Below are 20,258 nucleotides of genomic sequence, written 5' to 3'. Positions count from 1 at the left end.
CAATTCTGGGAGAATGGGGAGTATTATCATGTCCCACTTGCGAACCTTCTTGAACATATGAAGCTGCCTTATTTTCAATCTTGCATGGGTCCGTCAAAGTTAATACTGTCTACTCAGACTGCCAGCAGCTCTCCAGGTCTTCAGGCTGAGGTCTTTCACACTACCTACAATCTGATTCTTAACGCCAAGGATTGAACCTGAGACCTTTTGCATACCAAAAGGGAGGCTCAACCACCGAGCCATGGCCCCTCCCCTGTCTGAATCCTATCTGTCTGTCAGCCAGCAGTTAAGCTACACTGTTCTCCTTCTGTACGTGATCCAAGAAGCTATGGCTGGATGTGAGCAAGGGCAATTGTCCAGGATATTCCCTCCCCATTCAAGCAGTCACATTCTTTGCAACAATCAAGGCCCAGCTTCTCTATTATGCCACTTCTACAGCTTTTCCTGGCAAACAAGAAGCAACTCTTGGGCCCAAAGAAGAAAAGCCACACAAGCAAACAGACTTGGGGTGAGGACAGATACAGTGGCTCACTACTTGGTCATGCACCTCTCAGACTTACCATCCTCAGAGTCCCTCTGCCAATTAGACTCTACCAGCTCCAGGTCAGAGAAAGACTCTGGTGAGTAAAGAAACAGGAAAAGTATGCTACTTGGCCATGAACTCTCTCAACTTCTGCTGCAGCAGCTATCCCAAATGCACAAGTCCTGCCAGCTCCCAAAATTGGACCAAGGTCATAGAATCAAAGAGTTGGAAGGAACCTCTAGAATCATCTAGTTCAATCCCCGCACAATGCAGGAAACTCAAAAACACCTCCCCCTAAATTCACAGAATCTTTGTTGCTGTCAGATGGCCATCTAGCCTCTGTTTAAAAACCTCCAAGGAAGGAGAACCCACCACCTCCCGAGAAAGTCTGTTCCACTGAGGAACTGCTCTAACGTTCTTTTTAATGTTGAGCCAGAAACTCTTTTGATTTAACTGCAACCCACTGGTTCTGGTCCTACCTTCCGGAGCCACAGAAAACAATTCCACACCATCCTCTATATGACAACCCTTCAAGTACTTGAAGATGGTGATCATATCACCTCTCAGCCGCCTCCTCTCCAGGATAAACATCCCCAGCGCCTTCAACCTTTCCTCATAGGACTTGGTCTCCAGACCCCTCATCATCTTCGTCACCCTCTTCTGGACCCATTCCAGCTTGTCCATATAGTTCTTAAAATGTGGTGCCCAAAACTGAACACAATACTCCAGGTGAGGTCTTACCAGAGCAGAGTAAAGCGATACCATCACGTCGCGTGATCTGGACACTATACTTCTGTTAATACAGGAGAGCCAGTTTGGTGTAGTGGTTAAGTGTGCGGTCTCTTATCTGGGAGAACCGGGTTTGATTCCCCACTCCTCCACTTGCAACTGCTGGAATGGCCTTGGGTCAGCCATAGCTCTGGCAGCGGTTGTCCTTGAAAGGGCAGCTGCTGTGAGAGCCCTCTCCAGCCCCACCCACCTCATAGGATGTCTGTTGTGGGGGAGGAAGGTAAAGGAGATTGTCAGCCGCTCTGAGACTCTTCGGAGTGGAGGGCAGGATATAAATCCAATATCATCTTCTTCTTCAAAATTGCATTTGTCGTTTTAGCCACCGCATCACACTGTTGACTCACGTTCAGTGTATGATCCACTAAGACCCCTAGATCCTTTTCGCACATACTACTGCTAAGACAAGTCTCTCCCATCCTATAACCATGGATTGGATTTTTCCTACAAAATGCAGAACTTTACATTTATCCCTGTTAAAATTCATTTTATTGATTTAAGCCCAGTTTTCCAGCCTGTCAAGGTCATCCTGTATCCTGTTTCTGTCTTCTTCTGTGTTTGCAACCCTTCCCAATTTAGTATCATCTGCAAATTTAATAAGCATTCCCTCTATTCCTTCATCCAAATCATTGATAAAGATGTTGAACAAAACAAGTCCCAGGACAGATCCTTGAGGCACTCCACTTGTCACTCCTCTCCAAGAGGATGAGGAACGATTCACAGGCACTCTTTGGGTGCAATCTGCCAACCAGTTACAGATCCACTTAACGGTAACAGGATCCAAACCACATTTTACCAACTTGTCAACAAGGATAGTATGTGGAACTTTATCAAAAGCCTTACTGAAATCAAGATAAACGATGTCTACAGCATTCCCCTGATCTAGCAAGGTAATCACTTTCTCAAAAAAAGGGATCAGGTTAGTCTGACATGACTTGAGAAAACCATGCTGGCTCTTAGTAATCACATCCATTCTTTCTAAATGTTCCAGGACCGACTGTTTGATGATTTGTTATAAAACTTTTCCAGGTATAGACATCAAGCTGACGGGTCAGTAGTTACCCGGATACTCTTTTTTCCCCTTCTTGAAGATGGGGACAACATCCGACCGCCTCCAATCTTCTGGCACCTGTCCTGTTCTCCAAGAATTCTCAAAAATAATAGCCAGAGGCTCAGAAATTACATCCGCAAGCTCTTTTAGAACCCTTGGATGCAATTCATCTGGCCCTGAGGACTTAGTTTCATTTAAAGAAACTAGGTGTTTATGTACTACCCCTATGCTGATCCTAGGTTGGAACTTCATACCCTCCTTATATGTTCTGTTTTTGCCATGTTGAGCACCATTCCCCTTAGAAGAGAGGGGACCATTCCGCCCTCTCTTCATTACCTGTTACAATTTCATTTTCTTGCCCTCGCAATGGGCCTATCATGTCCTTGCTCTTTTTTTTACTCTGAACATAAGAAAGGAACCTTTTTTGTTGTTTTTAGCATCTTTGGCCAGTCTAAGCTCATACTGAGCTTTAGCTTTCCTAACTTTTTCTCTATAAGCACTAGTGATTTGTTTATATTCATCCTTTGTTATAAGGCCCTCCTTCCAATTCCTAAAGGAGTCTTTTTTATTTCTCAAGTCTTTAGAGAGCTGTTTATGGAGACATTTCGGCTTCTTTAGGCTTTTTCCATTTTTTCTTCTCATAGGAATCGTCTGTGATTGCACTTTCAGTATTTCACTTTTAAGAAACTCCCACCCCTCCTGAACCCCCTTCCTCCTCCTGGAGTTCTTTTAACCAGCACACGCAAACTGGGTTTGCTTCAGAACAATCCACTGCTGTCTGGATAAGAACCTGCACATTGCCACCAGTGACAAACTGTGAAAGGAAGGCCATAAGTCAAACAAGGCTCACAGAACTGGTATGCTGGGGCGACTAGAGCCACAGCAACAGATGCCTAATTATACCAAGTTAGATGATGACTTCTTGAACTGAAGGAGTGAAGCAGAAATTCTTGCCTCCTTCTTGGTCACCTGGCAGCACCACACAGCTACAGTGCACACAGGCAGAGGGTCTGCATCCCTTATGCTTTGGAAAAAAGGAGATGCCTTGGAAAGTGTGGTGTTTGCTATTTTTGGGGTGGGACGAACTGCTCAAGCATTATGAGATCAGAGAGATAAAACATACATGTTGCCAGATACAGATAAGAATACTACTAGGGATGTATCATGCTGCTGGTGATTTTATGAGTTGTCATCCCTTTTGCACGGATATTCTTGCCCATTCTACAGTTATATTATCATGTCTCTGGATGGGAGGGGCGTGCTAGAGAAAGTAGGTAGGGCTATTTTGAAGGTACAATCTCTATCCACTTTTCACAGTAAGCACAGGGAACACTAGTGGATTGTGGTACATCCACATCAACATCTACCAACTCGCTTGTAATGCTGAAAAATAAACCACAGTGCTGTCTTCTTAGAGATGCATTACCTTCTTGAGAATCCCAAGGTGTGGATGCTGCCTTACAGAGGGCAAAGGCAGCCAGATAGTCCGAGTACCATTTTCAGCAAACACCAGAGTTTTCTTTCGTCCAACACCTTCAGAACAGGCTGAGATCCAAGTCCCCTGCTTCACTTCCCATCCCCCAGTCTTCTATTCCCTTTTCTTTTAAAATATAATCATCTGCAATTGAAAGAGAATACCTAACTACTCAGAATACCTAACTAACTCAGCTTAAGGCACTCTGAGGCTGAACAAAGTTTATACCAGGAACTACTGGCACGATGTGAATTATTCTTTCTGCCAACAGTAAACTTGTAGAACTTCTCTTCAAGATGTGGAATTTTGAAATGCCATAGGGTCGTCCTATTTAATTAAGCACAACCTAGTTAAGCTCTCCAATGCTGGTATATGCAGCAATTCTGTCCCAAAAAAGAGAAATCCTTGAGGATAGAAAGAATCTAGAGCCTGTCACTTAAGATTTCCCCTTTTGAGGTTCCAGCCCTCTAGCCTTCCCAAATCATTCCTCTCTTACACTCCCCAATATAAACAGAAGTGGGATCAATAAAGTAATCTGCTGTAAACATATTTCTTTTAGTTATAAACAATTTTATTAGTAACATATGGTAGCAAAACTATATCTACATCTTATAGTTTAAAAGAGAAAAATTTTTCTACCCCGTATCTTACTTTTCCCCCACCCCTCCCCCCGTTACTTGACCTCCGCCAGTGTTATTTACTTAAAAAAAACAAATATTAAAGGTATCCTTAACTATTAAAAAACCAAAAATTATATTTTTGTTTTGAAAAACTTAATCATTATCAAAAATTGTCCAATGTCCTTTTATTTTCCACTTTTTTTCTACGTATCTTCTGAACTTCTTCCACTCCAACTTAAAAAACTCTAAATCATAGTCTCTTAATATTCTTGTTAATTTGTCCATTTCACTCCATGACATAACTTTTATTATCCAGTCCCATTTCTCTGGTATTTTTTCTTGCTTCCACAACTGCGCATACAATGTCCTAGCAGCTGAGAGCAAGTACCAGATTAAAGTTCTATCTTCTTTTGGAAATTTTTCCATTTGTAATCCCAACAGAAAAGTCTCTGCAACTTTGTTAAATTCATATCCCAAAATATTAGAAATCTCTTGCTGAATCATTTGCCAAAACATTTTAGCTCTTTCGCAAGTCCACCACATATGGTAGAAAGAACCTTCATGCTTTTTACATTTCCAACACCTGTCTGCTATCTTCTTGTTCATCTTTGCTAATTTTTTAGGAGTCATGTACCATCTATACATCATCTTAAAACAGTTTTCTTTAATACTTTGACATGTTGCGAGTTTCATAGAATTCTTCCACAAATATTCCCAAGATTCCATCTTTATTTCCATTAATTGCCCATTTTATCATTTGAGATTTCACTACTTCATCTTCTGTAGACCATTGTAAAAGTAATTTGAATACTTTTGAAATTAATTTCTCATTGTCTCCGAGCAGAACTTTTTCCATTTCTGTTTGCTCTTTCCTTATTCCTTCGGTTTTGATATCATTCTCCACCAAGGTTTTTATTTGTTGCATTTGAAACCAGTCATATTTATAACTCAATTCTTCAGCAGTTTTCAGTTCTATTTTTCCACTTTGTATTTTTAATAACTGATTATATGATAGCCATTTTTCTCCGCCTGTTTTAGCCGTTATCTTTATCACTTCTGCTGGCACTATCCATAAAGGTCTCCTCTCATCACCATATTTCTTATATTTTATCCATGTATTTAATAGATTACTTCTTATATAATGGTGAGAGAAAAGACCATCCATCTTCTTTTTCCCATAACACAAATATGCGTGCCAGTCAAATTTATTTCCGTGGCCTTCCAACACTAAAAGTTTTTTATTTAACAGCGTTATCCATTCTTTCATCCATACTAAACAAACTGCTTCATGATACAATTTTAGATCTGGTAGTTGGAATCCGCCTCTCTCTTTTTCATCTGACAAAATTTTCGTTTTAATCCTTGGTTTCTTCCCAGCCCACACAAATTCTGAGATTTTCCTTCGCCATTTATCAAACTGTTTAGCATCTTTCACAATGGGAATAGTTTGAAACATGCTGTAAACGTATTTCTTATCCCACCCCCACCCCCAGAAACAACATAGCTACTGCTATCTGCATTCAGAAAGTTTAAGTAATTAAAAACTTCCAGGCATACCAAACAATGGCTATTTTACATGTTCCCCCAGGGAAGGCCAAGCTACTCCCCCCCCCCCCCACACAAAAGGCAATGCAAACTGCATACCTCAAAACAGAACAATCACTAAACCGTCCCAGGCTTGTTGCTCATCCAATTGCAGTAATAGCCCAGTAACAAGATTTGCTGCCAGAGGAATTAATGAATCATTACGAAGAGTTCCTCTGTAGTCCCATTCTAATCTGCCCCTCCACTGTCAAAACACATTATTAGTGTAATGTTCCTGTTAAGTAACCTTTATCAAGAAAAACCTAACTGCTACTAACAGTGTCACAATCCTCCCATACACCTGTCAACAACACAGCAATTAGTAACACCATGCACTACTGCAATACATGGTTTCATCTCATACCACAAGAAGTAAGAACAGCACTAGATACAATCAAATGCAATTAGCATAATGTATATAGGAGAGAGTCAGTGGTAATTTTACTACTGTAAACCTCATGAAACTTATAATATAGTGGGTTCTATGCATGGCAGAGTCTCGGAGTAAGTGATAACAAGCTCTTTAATAGGACTCACATAGTAAAAGGTCACAGTACAAGACTGGCATTGGGGCCCACGGACTGAACTTATATACATCTCTGGGTTCCCACGCAAGCACGTTATTGGATCATTCAAACCGGTGGGGCTTGTGACTGGTCCTGGGCTGCAGGGGTTTGAATCCTACAGCCCTTTGTTCCCAAGTCCAAGAACACCTCTGGTACCTCTTGCAGGTCGGGCGCACGGTCTGGGTGCATGCGAGCCAGGAGGGTTGTCAGCCGCTGGTCCATGAGAAGCTCTGCTGGGCTGCGGCTGGTGGAATGCTGCGCTAGGAGGCACTCGGCGAGGCGTGCTTCCCACTCCCCATATATGATGTGGCGGAGCATTTCCTTCGTAGCCCGCAGCATTCTTTCCACTTGGCCGTTTGTGGCTAGGTGAAAGGGGGCTGACCTTATGTGTTTTATTAAATTCTGGCCACAGAAATCCTGAAACTAGGCCGAGGTGAAGGCCGTCCCGTTATCAGATACCAACGTGTCTGGGAGGCCATGTATGGCGAATACCCTGCGTAGCGCCCCTAATGCCACCCTAGAAGAGGCGGAGGCTACTGGCACTACCTCTAGCCATTTGGAGTAGGAGTCCAAAATAAGGAAGAATATATGCCCCTGGAAGGGCCCTGCAAAGTCGAGGTGCAGGTGGGACCAGGGGTTGCAAGTGGACTCCCACATGTCTCTTGGCATGGCTGACATTGGGCCACCCAGGATTCAATGGCATCGTCAATTCCTGGCCACCATACATAGCTGTGGGCCAGAGCCTTCATGCATACAATCCCCGGATGGGTTTCGTGCAGTGCTGTTAGGACTTGCTTCCGCAGTACCAGGGGCCCCACCACCCTACTTCCCCAAAACAAGCACCCTTTAAGCACAGACAGTTCGTCCTGGTGGGATGCAAACACAGAGAATTCCAAGCCCGCCTGTCCTTCTGGCCACCCCCTCCACACCCAGTTCAGAACTCAGGAGAGAGTTTTGTCCTTGGAAGAGCAGCGGGCAATGCCCTTCGTGTGCATAGAGCGGTCTGGGAGGGCTTCCAGTGACATGATCTGGAACGCTGGGGCCAGATCTGGGTCCATGGAGGGCAGCGGCAGGCAGCTCAGAGCATCAGCGTGACCCATCACTTTCCCAGGGCGGTACTTAAGGTCATACAGATAACCCACCAGGAAGATGGACCACCTCAACACCCGCGGTGAAAGCATTTGGGGCGTTTGTCGGTCGGGGGCGAACAGGCCCAGCAGGGGCTTGTGGTCCGTCAAAATAGTGAAGGGCCGGCCATACAGGTAATAGTGGAATTCTTTTACCCCTGCTACGATAGCCGGGCCCTCTTTGTCTATCTGACGTAGTTTTGCTCCGGTTTTTGTAAGGTCTTTGAATAATAGGCTACCGGAACCTCGTGACCATCCAGTAGCCTGTGGGCCAACATGGCGCCGACCCTGTAAGGCGAAGCATCGCATGCGAGCACAACGGGTAGCCACTCGTCGAAGTGCGCCAGCAAGCTATTTGAAGTTAAAATGTCTTTTACTGCCTGGAAAGTGGCGGCTTGCCAACGACCCCAAACCCACAGTGTCCTTTTGTCCAGCAGTCTGTGTAAGGGCTCTGCTACCGCCACCTTGTGGGGAAGGAAGGCATGGTAGAAATTGGGTGTTCTCAAGAACGATTGTAATTCTGCCTTGTTGGTGGGAGCCGGTGCATCACAAATGGCCTTTATTTTGTCCTGGGCCAGATGAATGCTGCTTGCGTCCACCGTATACCCCAGAAAATCTATGGTGGGCACCCCCAATACACATTTTTCCCGTTTTACCTTTAACCCTGCCCCCTCGGAACACTGTAACACCATTTGGAGGCGGTCGCCGAAATCGTCTTCGGTGGCTGCCGCAATCAGCACATCGTCGAAGAATGGCTGGACCCTGGGGATACCTTTAAGAAGGGAGTCCATCAAGTTCTGAAACAGTCCCGGAGCCACGCTGACCCCGAAATGCAAGCGTCTAACTCTGAAGGCCCCCCAGTGCATTACGATAGTTTGCGCTTATGCTGTGGCTGTGTCCACAGGGAGCTGTTTGTACACCTGTGCCAGATCCAGTTTCCCAAAAATTTTTGCTCCCGCTAAGGATGCTAACACATGGCTCAACACCGGGACGGGGTATACATGGCCTTGCAGCGCCTTATTAATTGTACATTTATAATCAGCACAGATGCGCATGCTGCCATTCGGTTTGATCGGGGTTACTATGGGAGTCTCCCACTTCGTATTAGCGACTAGTTCCAGAACCCCCTGGGCCACGAGGTGGTCCAGCTCCTCTTCAATCTTGGGCCTCAGAGATAGTGGCATGCGCTTGGCCTTCAACTGTATGGGTTGCATGTTGGGGTCCAGTTGTAATGATACGGGGCTCCAGTGTACCTCCCCAGAGTTCCGTCGAAAACAGCGGGGAACTCTTCGCACACCTTTTGAAAATCTCTTTGAACGAGGGTGTAATGGATCCCCGTCACTTGGATGCCCAGGGCCTGGAACCAGGATTGACCTAGAAGGCTGCACAGATCTCCACCACGCTCTCCACCACGATGAGGGAGAGCTTGCCCCTGAACTTTCCATATCTGATATGGACCAGACCCACTCCCAGGACTGGAACCTCCCGCTTCTGAAAATCCCGGACTATGAATGAAGTTGGTTGTAACTGGCCTTCTCCCCTGGGGCACATCTCCTTGAACGTGAAGGCCAAAATGACCATCTGGCCCACCCCGGAGTCTACCTCCATTTTCCAGGGCTTGCCTTCCATGAACACAGTCACGTAATATTTATCTGGGGATGGAAGGGGCAACTGGCATACCTGGGTCCCTGAAGTGGTGAGTGCCTGGATGTTGTCTGTGAGCGCGACCTTGTGACAGCGGCCATTCTGTTGGCGAGGAAATTTCCCTTGGCGCAGCACCACTGACCGGCACACCCGGGCTATGTGCCCGGCCTTCCTGCATGTATGGCAGGTCGTGCTCCTGAACTTGCAAGTGCGCCGCTTGTGTGGCTCCCCACAGCTGGCGCAGGTCTTGAGGGTGGTCGATTCTGTTACTCATGGTCTAGGCTTTTGTTGGGTCGCCTGATGCAGCTTGAGGGTGTCGTCCCCATCTGAGTCATCTGATTCTGTGGCTGGTCGCAGCTGGTGAGCGCTGGTCCCCGGGCGGCAGGCCTTCTCTTTGTGCGCATCCTTGGTAGCAGTGGCTATTTGTAGGGCTTTCTCCAAGGCTGGCTTTGATTCCGTCATGATTTTCCAACGTGCCTTCCTGTCCCTGAGGCCGTGAGTGAACTTCACGAGCAGGGTCTCTTCCAATTGTGTGCCGTACTCCGCCTTCCTGCCCAAGTCTCGCAGGCGGGCTAGGAAGATCGCTACGGTGTTGTTCGGCTCCTGGAAGCTGTCGAGGAACTGTAACTTCTGGGTGAGAGCAGGCTTCGGGACAAAATGGCCGGTCAGCGCCTTGATGATCTTGTTGAAGGACGACACCTCGAGCATCTCTGACGCAACCAGGCTCTCCGCTAGCTGTAGCGTGGCGATGCCGCAGTTGCTCAGCAGGATGGCCTTCTTGATTTGGGGTTCATCATCCTTGATTCACTGTGCCACGAGGTGGTGCTTGAGTCTTTTGACCCAGGCCTTGGGCTGTGCCATGTCGAACTTCGGAATGGAGTTTTGCGATCTGGATGCGGCAGCCATGATCAGGCTGGGCAGCAGTGCCTGTTGCACAGCAGCGCTGGAGCTCGGTGCACTTGGTGGTGCCGGGGTGCCCTGGACCTCGCTCATCCGGATCCCAACTTCGTCGCCACTATAATATAGTGGGTTCTATGCATGGCAGCGTCTCGGAGTAAGTGACAACAAGCTCTTTAATAGGACTCACATAGTAAAAGGTCACAGTAAAAGACTGGTGTTGGGGCCCACGGGCCGAACTTATATACATTTCTGGGTTCCCGCACAAGCACGTTATTGGGTCATTCAAACTGGTGGGGGCTTGTGATTGGTCCTGGGCTGCAGGGGTTTGAATCCTACAGCCCTTTGTTCCCAAGTCCCCAAGCTCAGTCCGTATGGCTCCAATGAGCCAGGCGGAAACACCACAGTCTTCCCTTGTATCCACATACATAACAAAACGATATTTCCTTATTTAGTTCTCTGGAAGGATAGCGCACAGTCCCTCATTCCGGGGGGAAATACATACTTGTAGCATTGGGGAAGGCAATGGCAAACCACCCCATAAAAAGTCTGCTGTGAAAATGTTGTGATGCAACATCACCCCAGAGTCAGAAACGACTGGTGCCTTTACCTTTTTAGAATTATCCTATAGGGACAGCGATAAAACTGATATACCCCTCTCTCCTAAGGCGGCTTAGGGAACACAGAAAAGCACACGCCTACAAGATGTCACTGTAATTTGCAAGACATTTGCGTAAGAAAAAGAGTATAATGTAGGGAACAGCCCTAATGACTGCAACTTTGCATTGAGGCCATGATGCAAAAGCAGGCTGCTGATTTCGGAATACACAAATGCCTTGTCCTATCCCTTGGAAAGAAATTACCTTGTCTTAAAAAAGAGACGGGAGTAGAGAAGACAAAAACAGAACACACCCAAGAGGAGGAAACGATGCCTAAGAACTCTTTTGGCCTCCATGACATCTGGCCTCCGGTGGCATGACTTACAGTACCACATCCCACAAGAGGAACAAGCTATGGACATAGCCATGGCTTTTTTTGTAGAAAAAGCCCAGAGGAACTCATTTGTGTATTAGGCCACACACCCCTGATGCCAAGCCAGACAGAACTGTGTTCCTGTGCGTTGCTGCTAAAAAAAAAAGCCCTGGACATATCATCTAAGAGTTTCTGACTTTTCCCATTGCTGTTCCCAAAAGTACACCCATCTGCTTCAGAAACTCAGATATGGAGCCCCAAATTAATACAGGACACCAAAAGAGAACAATAAACACCAGAGGCACCTGCACATTCCAGGCGAGTCATAGCCATATATACACAGTCAATTTCAGTTACGAAGAACATTGTCCTCTCCTTAAGTCTGCAAATTGATTCCCTATCACATTCCACCTTAATTCACCTAATCATCCCCTAAGGCCCTCCTCCTTGATCCAGCATCCTGCTCTATACTGCCGTACACTAGCGTCTGCAAAAGGCCCTCTTTCATCCCTTCCCCCATTTACACTCTTGTGCCTTTTGTTATCCTCCTTCCTATCTCTGCCAAAATTGCTTCCTGGGACCAACAGACACCAAGGATTACCCTTACTTCATAAGCCAAGACTCCTACTTCCACAGTTTAACCCATGGATGTCAAACATGCAGTTCCAGGCCGAATCAGGCCCCTGGAGGGCTCCTATCAGGCCTCCGAGCAACGGGCTGTCACCTGCCTCCTTCTCCCTCTCTTTTACTTCTTTTTGCATAACAGCTTTCTTTGAAGGCTTGCTCAATTGCACAGGAGCTACAGAGCAAAACCTCTTATTTTCTCCCTAGGGGAGAAACGGGGGAAGGAATAGCTTGCTTTGCCAGGCTATCTCAATTGCACAGCAGAGCTACTGAGCCAAGCCTCTCTTCCTTCTATTGGCTGGGGCTCCCCCCCATCCCCTGGGGAAAGAAGGAAAGAGCCAGAGCTTCCTTTGCCCAGGAAATAAAAAGAAAGCATCTTTAAGACCAATGAGTGCTAACGTTTTAAGCATGTTTTAAGTTTTTTAAAAATATATATATTTGTGTTTGTCTGTGTTCTTTATAAAATGTATATATCCGCTACCTAATCTTAAATAGGTACACACATGGCTCAGCCTGACTTGGCTCGGCCCAACCTGACATGGCCCAGCCCAACAAGGTCTCATTTGTCAGATCCCGCCCTCATAACAAATGCGTTCGACATCCCTGGTTTAACCTGATCCAACTGACACATACTCAAGACTACACGATGCAGATTAGCTAATCTGATGAACTTTACATATTTATTTGTAGCCACAACGAGGATGCTTTGTAAGAGCAGTCAGCAAGAAACTTAACACTTTCAGAACATTCAATGGATGAAGTGACAGTTCCAGTTCTCTAGCTGTTGTGGCAATACAACCAGCAGGTGGTAACTTTTTCAATTAACTTATCCAAAATAAAGATCTCGTGGGTGTATAATCAGCTTAATTATCACCTCTGGTCACAGACATTCCCAACACAGGTTTAGCATAATAAATTCCATACTACATGCTCCCATGTAAAAATTAACTTGGGACTTGGAAGTATTTTTTCATCCCAAATCACAGCATTACATTTGTAAATGGACTGGGATTTTCCAAGCCCTGCCTCAAACACTATACTGGCTCTGCATGTGATCAGTCCTGTGCAAATAGTTCACCAGCTCGCAATTGACTCACTGAACAATGGCTGCACCACAAAGCACAAAGCCCTACCTTTCTTCGAGTCACTGCCCACTGGCCTCTCGCCTTCCTTACTCTCCTGATTGGCTCGGTCTTTCTGCTTCTTCTTATTGGTCGCATCCTCTGCTCCCCGTGCTGTTCTTCTCTGGCCAGAGATGCTGGCACTGCTGGACATCTTCAGCCGTTTGGATGAGACAAACGGCCCGCCGGGGTCAGTGACGGAGTCTGGGTCAGGGGTGCGACGCTTTCTTCCCGGGCCAGCTATCTTGGCGACTCTTTGTGGTCAATCCCTCCGGCAAGGAACAAAATGCCCTGGGAGCAAATGGAGGAAAGCATAAGGACAGCAGCAGCAGAAAAAACAAAGCTCTTTGCTGGTAGCTTTACTAAGGATAAGTAAAGAAAAGGGTTCTGGTATATTCTGCTCAACAGGAATAGCAAACTTCCACCAGGTAGGTCAAGCAAGCAGTATATGTTCCTGGGGAACTGAAGCCTACTAAACTGGACAGGACAGAATTGCTCAATCAGGCTTTGCTCAGTTTAGGAACACCGTAGAAAACAAGAATGTTGAGGTGGAAGCTTTGTTTTTTAGCCTTGTGTGATGTGCCCAAGGACAAAATGGCAGCCTGAGACAGCCAATTCTTGCCCAACACAGAAAGCTGCCCAGCTGAAGAGCTAGCAGAACAAACGAGCAGCTCTGCCTAGAACGGGAGTGTTGTTATTCAATCCCTTCACATTATAAGGAGCAGCTTAGCCTACAGCTGTTGGTTTTTGTGCAGGATGCTGCTGCCACCACTGCCTCAGAAATCAATATGAGTCTTGAATGGGGGAGGATGTAAAAAAAAAACAACTTCCCTGAAGTTAAAGAGAGCCCTCAGTGCTCTCAAAATTCTGGCAATGCCCTTCAGCGTCTCGCCCATGTTAGCGCCATGCATTCGAGAGGTTAGTTGCTCCTTAAAATATTCATCATTGTGATGCTGAAAGGCAGTAGAAGCAACTCCCTCAAGAGGTAATCAGAGACAACCAAGTTTGCTTCCACTTGCTAGGATGAGAAGCACAGGCCTCAAGCTGCACTCCAGGCAGAGACTGGCTAGCACCTTCCTCTGTAAGAACATCCATGGGTATAACAGCTTGGCACAGGCTCCCAAAACCCAAGGGTCAATTTCACTCTCCAGCAGCTGGTCTTAACCAGGAAGGGTTTACATCAGAGTACTGTGTAGTGGAAGCTTTTTATTTTTCAGATGTATATTTCTGTCAGTTCAGCTCCAAAGAGCTCTCAGTGCAGCTGTCTCTCAACTCATTCTTGAACTTCTCTGCAGCTACTGCCAGGAGATGGAAGTCTGGGAACGTTTATTTGGAACAGCCACCCAAGTTCAAGAACAGTTCTCTCAAGGACAACAGCCACCTACTCAAAGGTCTGATATGTCTCTGAACTCAAGGGAACAGCAGTGATCTGAGCACACTAGACACTGACTGACCATGGCACAGACTAGAAGGGCCTTCACTGCCAACAAATATTTGAAGCCTCACTGAAGAAACCTGGCCTCTGAAGTTGTGACCCGGTATACACACTCAACAGAGACACGCTGCCACAAATTTTGTTAGACCTTAAAGTGCTACTGGATTTTTGCTCTTTTCTACTACTACAGACAGACTAACACAGCTACCCATCTCATTCCCCAAAAGGCAGGCTTCTGAGACCCACTGAGGCTCTCCCACCAATTAACTGAGCCAATGCTTCTTCTCATTCCATCACTAGTACCTCTGTCCTACACTGCTCCTGGAGGACATCCATGGGCATCAGCCTATTTGGTCATTACTCTGAATGTGTAGTGTACTAGGAAATTTAACAGCCAGCACCATCAACTCAGCTCATTCAAGTCAAACATAAGAAGAACATGTAACCAACCAGCACAAGCCTTTGATATCCAGCAGCTATGCATGGCTACTACTGCTTCCTCTGGATTTCCACTACCTCAGAGAGAATGAAGTCCCAAAGAGCTGTCACCAGTGTTCCCTTTAAGTTGAGTTAGTGTGAGCTAGCTCACAGATTTTTACCCTCCAGCTCACACATTTTTGTCTTAGCTCAGGAAGGAAGACTCCAGAGCACACTAATTTATACATTAGATCACAACTTTAATGCCAGTAGCTCACAAAGTAGACTTTTTGCTCACAAGACTCTGCAGCTTAGAGGGAACATTGGCTGTCACTCATTCAGATGGCCCTCTGCCATGTGCCTGGAACAACTGTGTTGCCACAGCAGCCATTTTGCCAGTGCACTCAGGGACATGGACAAGACAGCAAGCCCCAGTCGAGACTGGCCACCAACCATAACAATACTGTGCCAACCCTTTTCCAAATTAAACCAGGCCATCCCACAGAGTTCATTCTTCCACAAAGATTCATCTTGGCAGCTTGGTGCCCCCAAAATTAAAACTAAATAAAGCATCCATCTTCCAATATTTCAACAATGCCTGGCATTCAGAAGAGCCTGTCATCAAGAAGATTTCTGTGATATTGCACTCAAGACCTATTCAATGCAGCCAATGGACCAAACACAAATGAGAGTTCCCTGATACAAGTTAAAGGAAGCTCCCTGGAGCGCCCTAATTGGCTTCAACAAGTGAAAGGACGCTGTATGCAACAAGCCCAAACTACTCCCAACAAGGAGTTTGTGACTCAGCACTAGGCACACCACACAAAATGATAGGATCTAAGGAGGCAGGTACAATGCAGAAGAAAGAGAGAAGCGAGAAAACCTCTTCTGGTCTGAGCTCAAGAGGGCATTGCAAGTCAAAGCTGCATCCCCTCCTCCAATCACAAATGCCTGGGACTGTACTAGTAAGGAAGGACTGGCTTTTAATGGTAGATCTCCTGACTAAAAGCAGCAGACACTTCAAAAAACAGCAGCAGTTTTGAAAAAGGAATGGAAAGATTGAGCACTTGTCAAGACCAGCTCTTCTACTTCATCTAAACCAGACGTTAGAAGTCACGGAAGATGTAACCAACCAACGCAAGCCCAATGTTTTGATATCCAGCATTTATGCATGGCAGCTACTGTTTCCTCTTGATTTCCACTACCTCAGTGAGAATGGTAGTCCCACAGAGCTGTCACTCATTCAAATGACTCTCTACCACATCCCTGGAACAATTTTGAGTTGCCATAGCACCATTTTGCCAGTGAACTCTGAAGGTCCATCTTCTGGAATACTTTAAGCACTAAAATATACACCCTGGAAATGCCAAATGGCAAATTCTTTCACCCTTATCTATACCCTCTCCTGCTTAAGATTCTCTTCGAGGGAAATCTAAACATCATATAGCTCAACCCCTGCTACGGAAGAACCATCTCTCCACAGATCAGCTTCAGAAATCCAGACCATCTGGCCAGAATGAGAAAAATGTGTGTACCACAAAGGTGTCTGCAGAGCAAATACTGCCAGACTACTCAGGCAAGCCAAGCCACATACTGTAAAAGAAGGTAAAAAATAAAACAAGAGCAGAAATGGCATCTCTACACAATGGGAACACAATTCCTGCCTCTCAGTACAGCAATCTGTCAGAGCACAAATGATGTGGAATTTATTTTATTGGGGTACACACCAGACTTGCTTCTTTTAAAGAAAGAATGAAAGGTCCTTAACAGTAAATACATGAGAGAGGGACTCTGAGCACTAAACTCAAACTGCTTTCCCTCCATTCAATCTGTTGGAGCAGGCATTCTTCGTCTTTTCTAGCTGGAGCAACCCAATACAACCAGGAACATTCAGCACCCTTCTCTCCTGCATTCCTTTAACTTTTAAAAAGCATGTCAACCAATGTGTACATTAATGTGACAGAGAGTTCTGCCCAGTGACCAAACAACATGTCCTCAGTTATGAAAGATCCCATTGCCTGTCTATCTGTACACAAAGGAAGCAGAGAACAGATTAGGAAGAGAGAAGAAGTGGGTGCGAGCACCTGTAGAAGTTCTTCCTGACCTGCCTCCAACGCATCTACATATTAATGGAATTCAGCTGTGCTTTATTTCATTTTATTACTGGTTTTAGTTTATCACATTCTCAACTATGACGCTGTGAGCCACTATGAACTGAATCTAAGGACACCAGGATATTATCCTTTTTAAAAAAAAATTAAAACCACCAAAGTTCATCATGATGATGGAAAATAACTTCAATAAAAGCAACCATTTTAAGAACAAAAATGGCAAGAAAGCATTAAGCAGCCAGTTGTATCCATCAACACTGACAAAATCAGAACAGTCAGTTTTTGAGATAATCAAAAACATGGCAAGTGCAACAACATCCACAATGTACCACAAAAATGCTTAATGGAAATTTACAGGTACAAAAAACAAAGGCCAACACATGGCAATTTTAGAACACTGGCCCACCATACAGATTAATTCTAAGAATTCCTGACATAATGGATGATAAAAGTTCATATAAAACAAAGGATAATTAATGACTTCCAAGTGGCTAAATCTGTTCCAAACAAAATCTATTTTTAACATTTTTTATCCCACCTTTTCCCCCAATGGAGACCCAGAATGGCTTACATCATACTCCTCTCTGTTTTATCCCACAACTCTGTGAGGTAGTTTAGGTTGAAAAGACGTGACTGGCCCAAGATCACCCAGCAAGCTTCCATTACATGAGCTGGGATTCAAACCTGGATTTCCCAGATCCTAGCCCAACTTTTTAACTACTACACCACACCAGCTATGTCAACTGCAGGCAGCAACAAAACTTACACCACCTGAAAAGCCACAAGCACCCCTATCGCAGCACCCTTTCTGAATGACTTGCCAATTCTGATAAGCAACTCAATTTCAACGTGAATTTAAAATTCATTTAGTTACTTCAGCACAAATCATTATGACATGTCCTTCTAGGCATCCGGTTGGCCTTCAGTTCAGCTCATGCCATGGCATAAGTGGTTGCACTAATACTATTTTCAGTGGGCTGACTTAACCAAGTTCCAGCTGCCCACAATTCAGGATCTCTCCCTCACTTCTCAGAACTTGGCCACCAGCCCCACATGCCACAATAATCTCTACTGTCTGCTCCTAAGGATCTTTATTGGGAAGGAACAGCAGAGGCTACATCTCCAGCCTTGTTCCCATCTGTTCCTCTTCCAGTAAACCACGTTATCCACGCCCAAAGAAAGTGACACTGACTGCCAGTTACATGTTATCCCATGCACTTCAGAAAAGGCTCCTTTGATAAGAACGTAAGAGAAGCCATGTTGGATCAGGCCAATGGCCTATCCAGTCCAACACTGTGTCACACAGTGGCCAAAACCCCCAAGTGCCATCAGGAGGTCCACCAGTGGGGCCAGGACACTAGAAGCCCTCCCACTGTGCCCCCCAAGCACCAAGAATACAGAGCATCACTTGCCCCAGACAGAGCGTTCCAATGATAAGCTGCGGCTAACAGCCACTGATGGACCTCTGCTCCATATGCTTATCCAATCCTCTCTTGAAGCTGTCTGAGTGGATGACCCAACTCAAGTGCAAACATATTCGTTCCTGAGCACCCATTCGACAAGAGCAATCTCCGCCAAGGCATAAGAAAGATACGGAAAGGGAGAGGGAACGGAAGGATGCCATAAGCGGTCAAAGCCCCGATGTGAAGCACACAAAAGACACACGGCTGCCATGCAAAGAAACAGTGTTGCAGCAAAAGGGATTGTACCAGGTTTCAACGCCCGGCCCTGGATAGCAGCCATTATGGCACTTTTGTGCAAGAGGCACGAAGTTCCCAAGGCAAAGGAGAGCTTAGGGCGAGAACAGACACATAAGTGACAGTTGCCTGAACCCAGACGGCCATCCGTGCCGCAGGAGCCAAGGGGGGCTCTCCCGCATACTCACACCAGGGAACCGGGCAGGCCAACCCTCACCCTCCTCAAGCCCGTGCGCGCCCCTCCCGCCGGGGCCCTTCCCTGTAGGTCCCCAGGCCCCACCCCCTCACTTGCTCCCCCTCCCCCGACGGCCAGGCCCCGCCCTTCCGCCCGCGGACACTCACCGGCCCCCTCCCCCCCAGCGGCCCCGGCGTCTCCCACCCCCGCGGTTTGTTTGGTTTCGAACCGAAGTTCCGAGCGGGCAGACTCAGAAAAGGGCCAGGCCCGAGCGCGTGACGTAGTTCCGGAAGCCGGCAGCTCTCCGGCCACGTGACAAAGAAAGAAACGGCGGAGCGCGAGAGGAGGGCGCTGCGGAACGTCACGTGATCGGGGAGGTCGGCCTGCGATGAGGCGGGTTAGGTCAGAGAAGGAGAAAGCCGGAGGGATCTTAGGAGCTTGGAGAACGGTGACGTCACAGGGTGGTTACCGAGGGCAACCGGGCTATAAGCGGCTGGACGCCGAAGAAAGAGGCGCAGATCTAGTTTACGCTTTTATAAAGTATTAAAGGCGGTTTCAATTTACGTTCTCCGCGGTCGCAGTTACAGACTCTAATGTACATATTTGTACTATGTATGTGTTAATGTGGTATCAGTGATACATAGGAATCACCACCATCCCTAATAAAAATATGCGGATTACAGTGCAATCTATGCACTGTAGATTTAGGTCTGCAGTGACTTTAAATCGAAGGGTGCGGGATTGCACTGTGAGTGAAAAACATGTTTGTAACAAGCATGTTTGTGCTACTGAAATGTTAGTTTGTGTTATGTCAACACCCTGTCAACAGGGCTTTTTTTTGTAGAAGAAGCCCAAAAGGGATCATTTGCATATTAGGCCACACCCTCTGGCATCACTGTTGTTCACAAGGCTAAAAGCCCAGCAGGAACTCATTTGCATATTAGGCCACACACCCCGTCACCAAGCCAACCAGAACTTTATTTATTTATTTATTTGTAATTTGTATCCCGCCCTTCCCACCAGGTGGCTCAGGGCGGGATACAAGTTCCTGTGCGTTCCTGTTCAAAAAAGCCCGGACTGTCAAGTAGTCGCTTACGACTTCTGGAAACCCTATGAATTAATGACCTCCAGAACATCCTTTCATTAATAGTTTTGCTCAGAACAAAGTTTGAGTCCAGTGGCACCTTTAAGACCAACAAAGTTTTATTCAAGGTCTTGCAAAGGGAGGGCTGTGGATTTCATGGTTGAGTCAATACATTTTCTGCTGGGTTTTCCTTTTTTGCTGCTGCCTTCACCTTTTCCTAGCATGATTGTCTTTCGCAGTGACTCTTCTCATAATGTGACCAAAGTTTGGTCATATTAGTTTCTAGGAAGAGTTCAGGCAGTAACTCAAACGTTGGTAGAACTGAACATCTTTGTTCCAAGTCCAATTTG

General features: G+C 46.1%; 1 protein-coding gene across 7 annotated transcripts in view; it reads right to left on the bottom strand.

The window, feature by feature from the left end:
* Positions 1-19,166, bottom strand: part of USP19 (ubiquitin specific peptidase 19) — a 54,013-nt gene extending 34,847 nt beyond the window's left edge. For 4 of the 7 annotated variants that reach the window (XM_060239373.1, XM_060239366.1, XM_060239370.1 and 1 more), the window contains exons 1-3: positions 18,992-19,092; positions 13,002-13,280; positions 561-617 (exon numbers count right to left, since the gene is read on the bottom strand). In XM_060239373.1, coding sequence (XP_060095356.1) covers positions 561-617; positions 13,002-13,143 — 199 coding nt within the window. In that variant the 5' untranslated portion in view covers positions 13,144-13,280; positions 18,992-19,092. Of the gene's footprint in view, positions 1-560; positions 618-13,001; positions 13,281-18,991 lie in introns of all 7 variants that reach the window. The other 3 variants (XM_060239367.1, XM_060239372.1, XM_060239371.1) reach the window with 3 other exon arrangements.
* Between the last annotated feature and the right edge of the window lie 1,092 nt (positions 19,167-20,258).

Source organism: Heteronotia binoei, chromosome 5 (assembly GCF_032191835.1).
Source record: "Heteronotia binoei isolate CCM8104 ecotype False Entrance Well chromosome 5, APGP_CSIRO_Hbin_v1, whole genome shotgun sequence".
NCBI classification, from domain to species: domain Eukaryota; kingdom Metazoa; phylum Chordata; class Lepidosauria; order Squamata; family Gekkonidae; genus Heteronotia; species Heteronotia binoei.
This window is presented reverse-complemented; position numbering and strand designations above follow the sequence as displayed.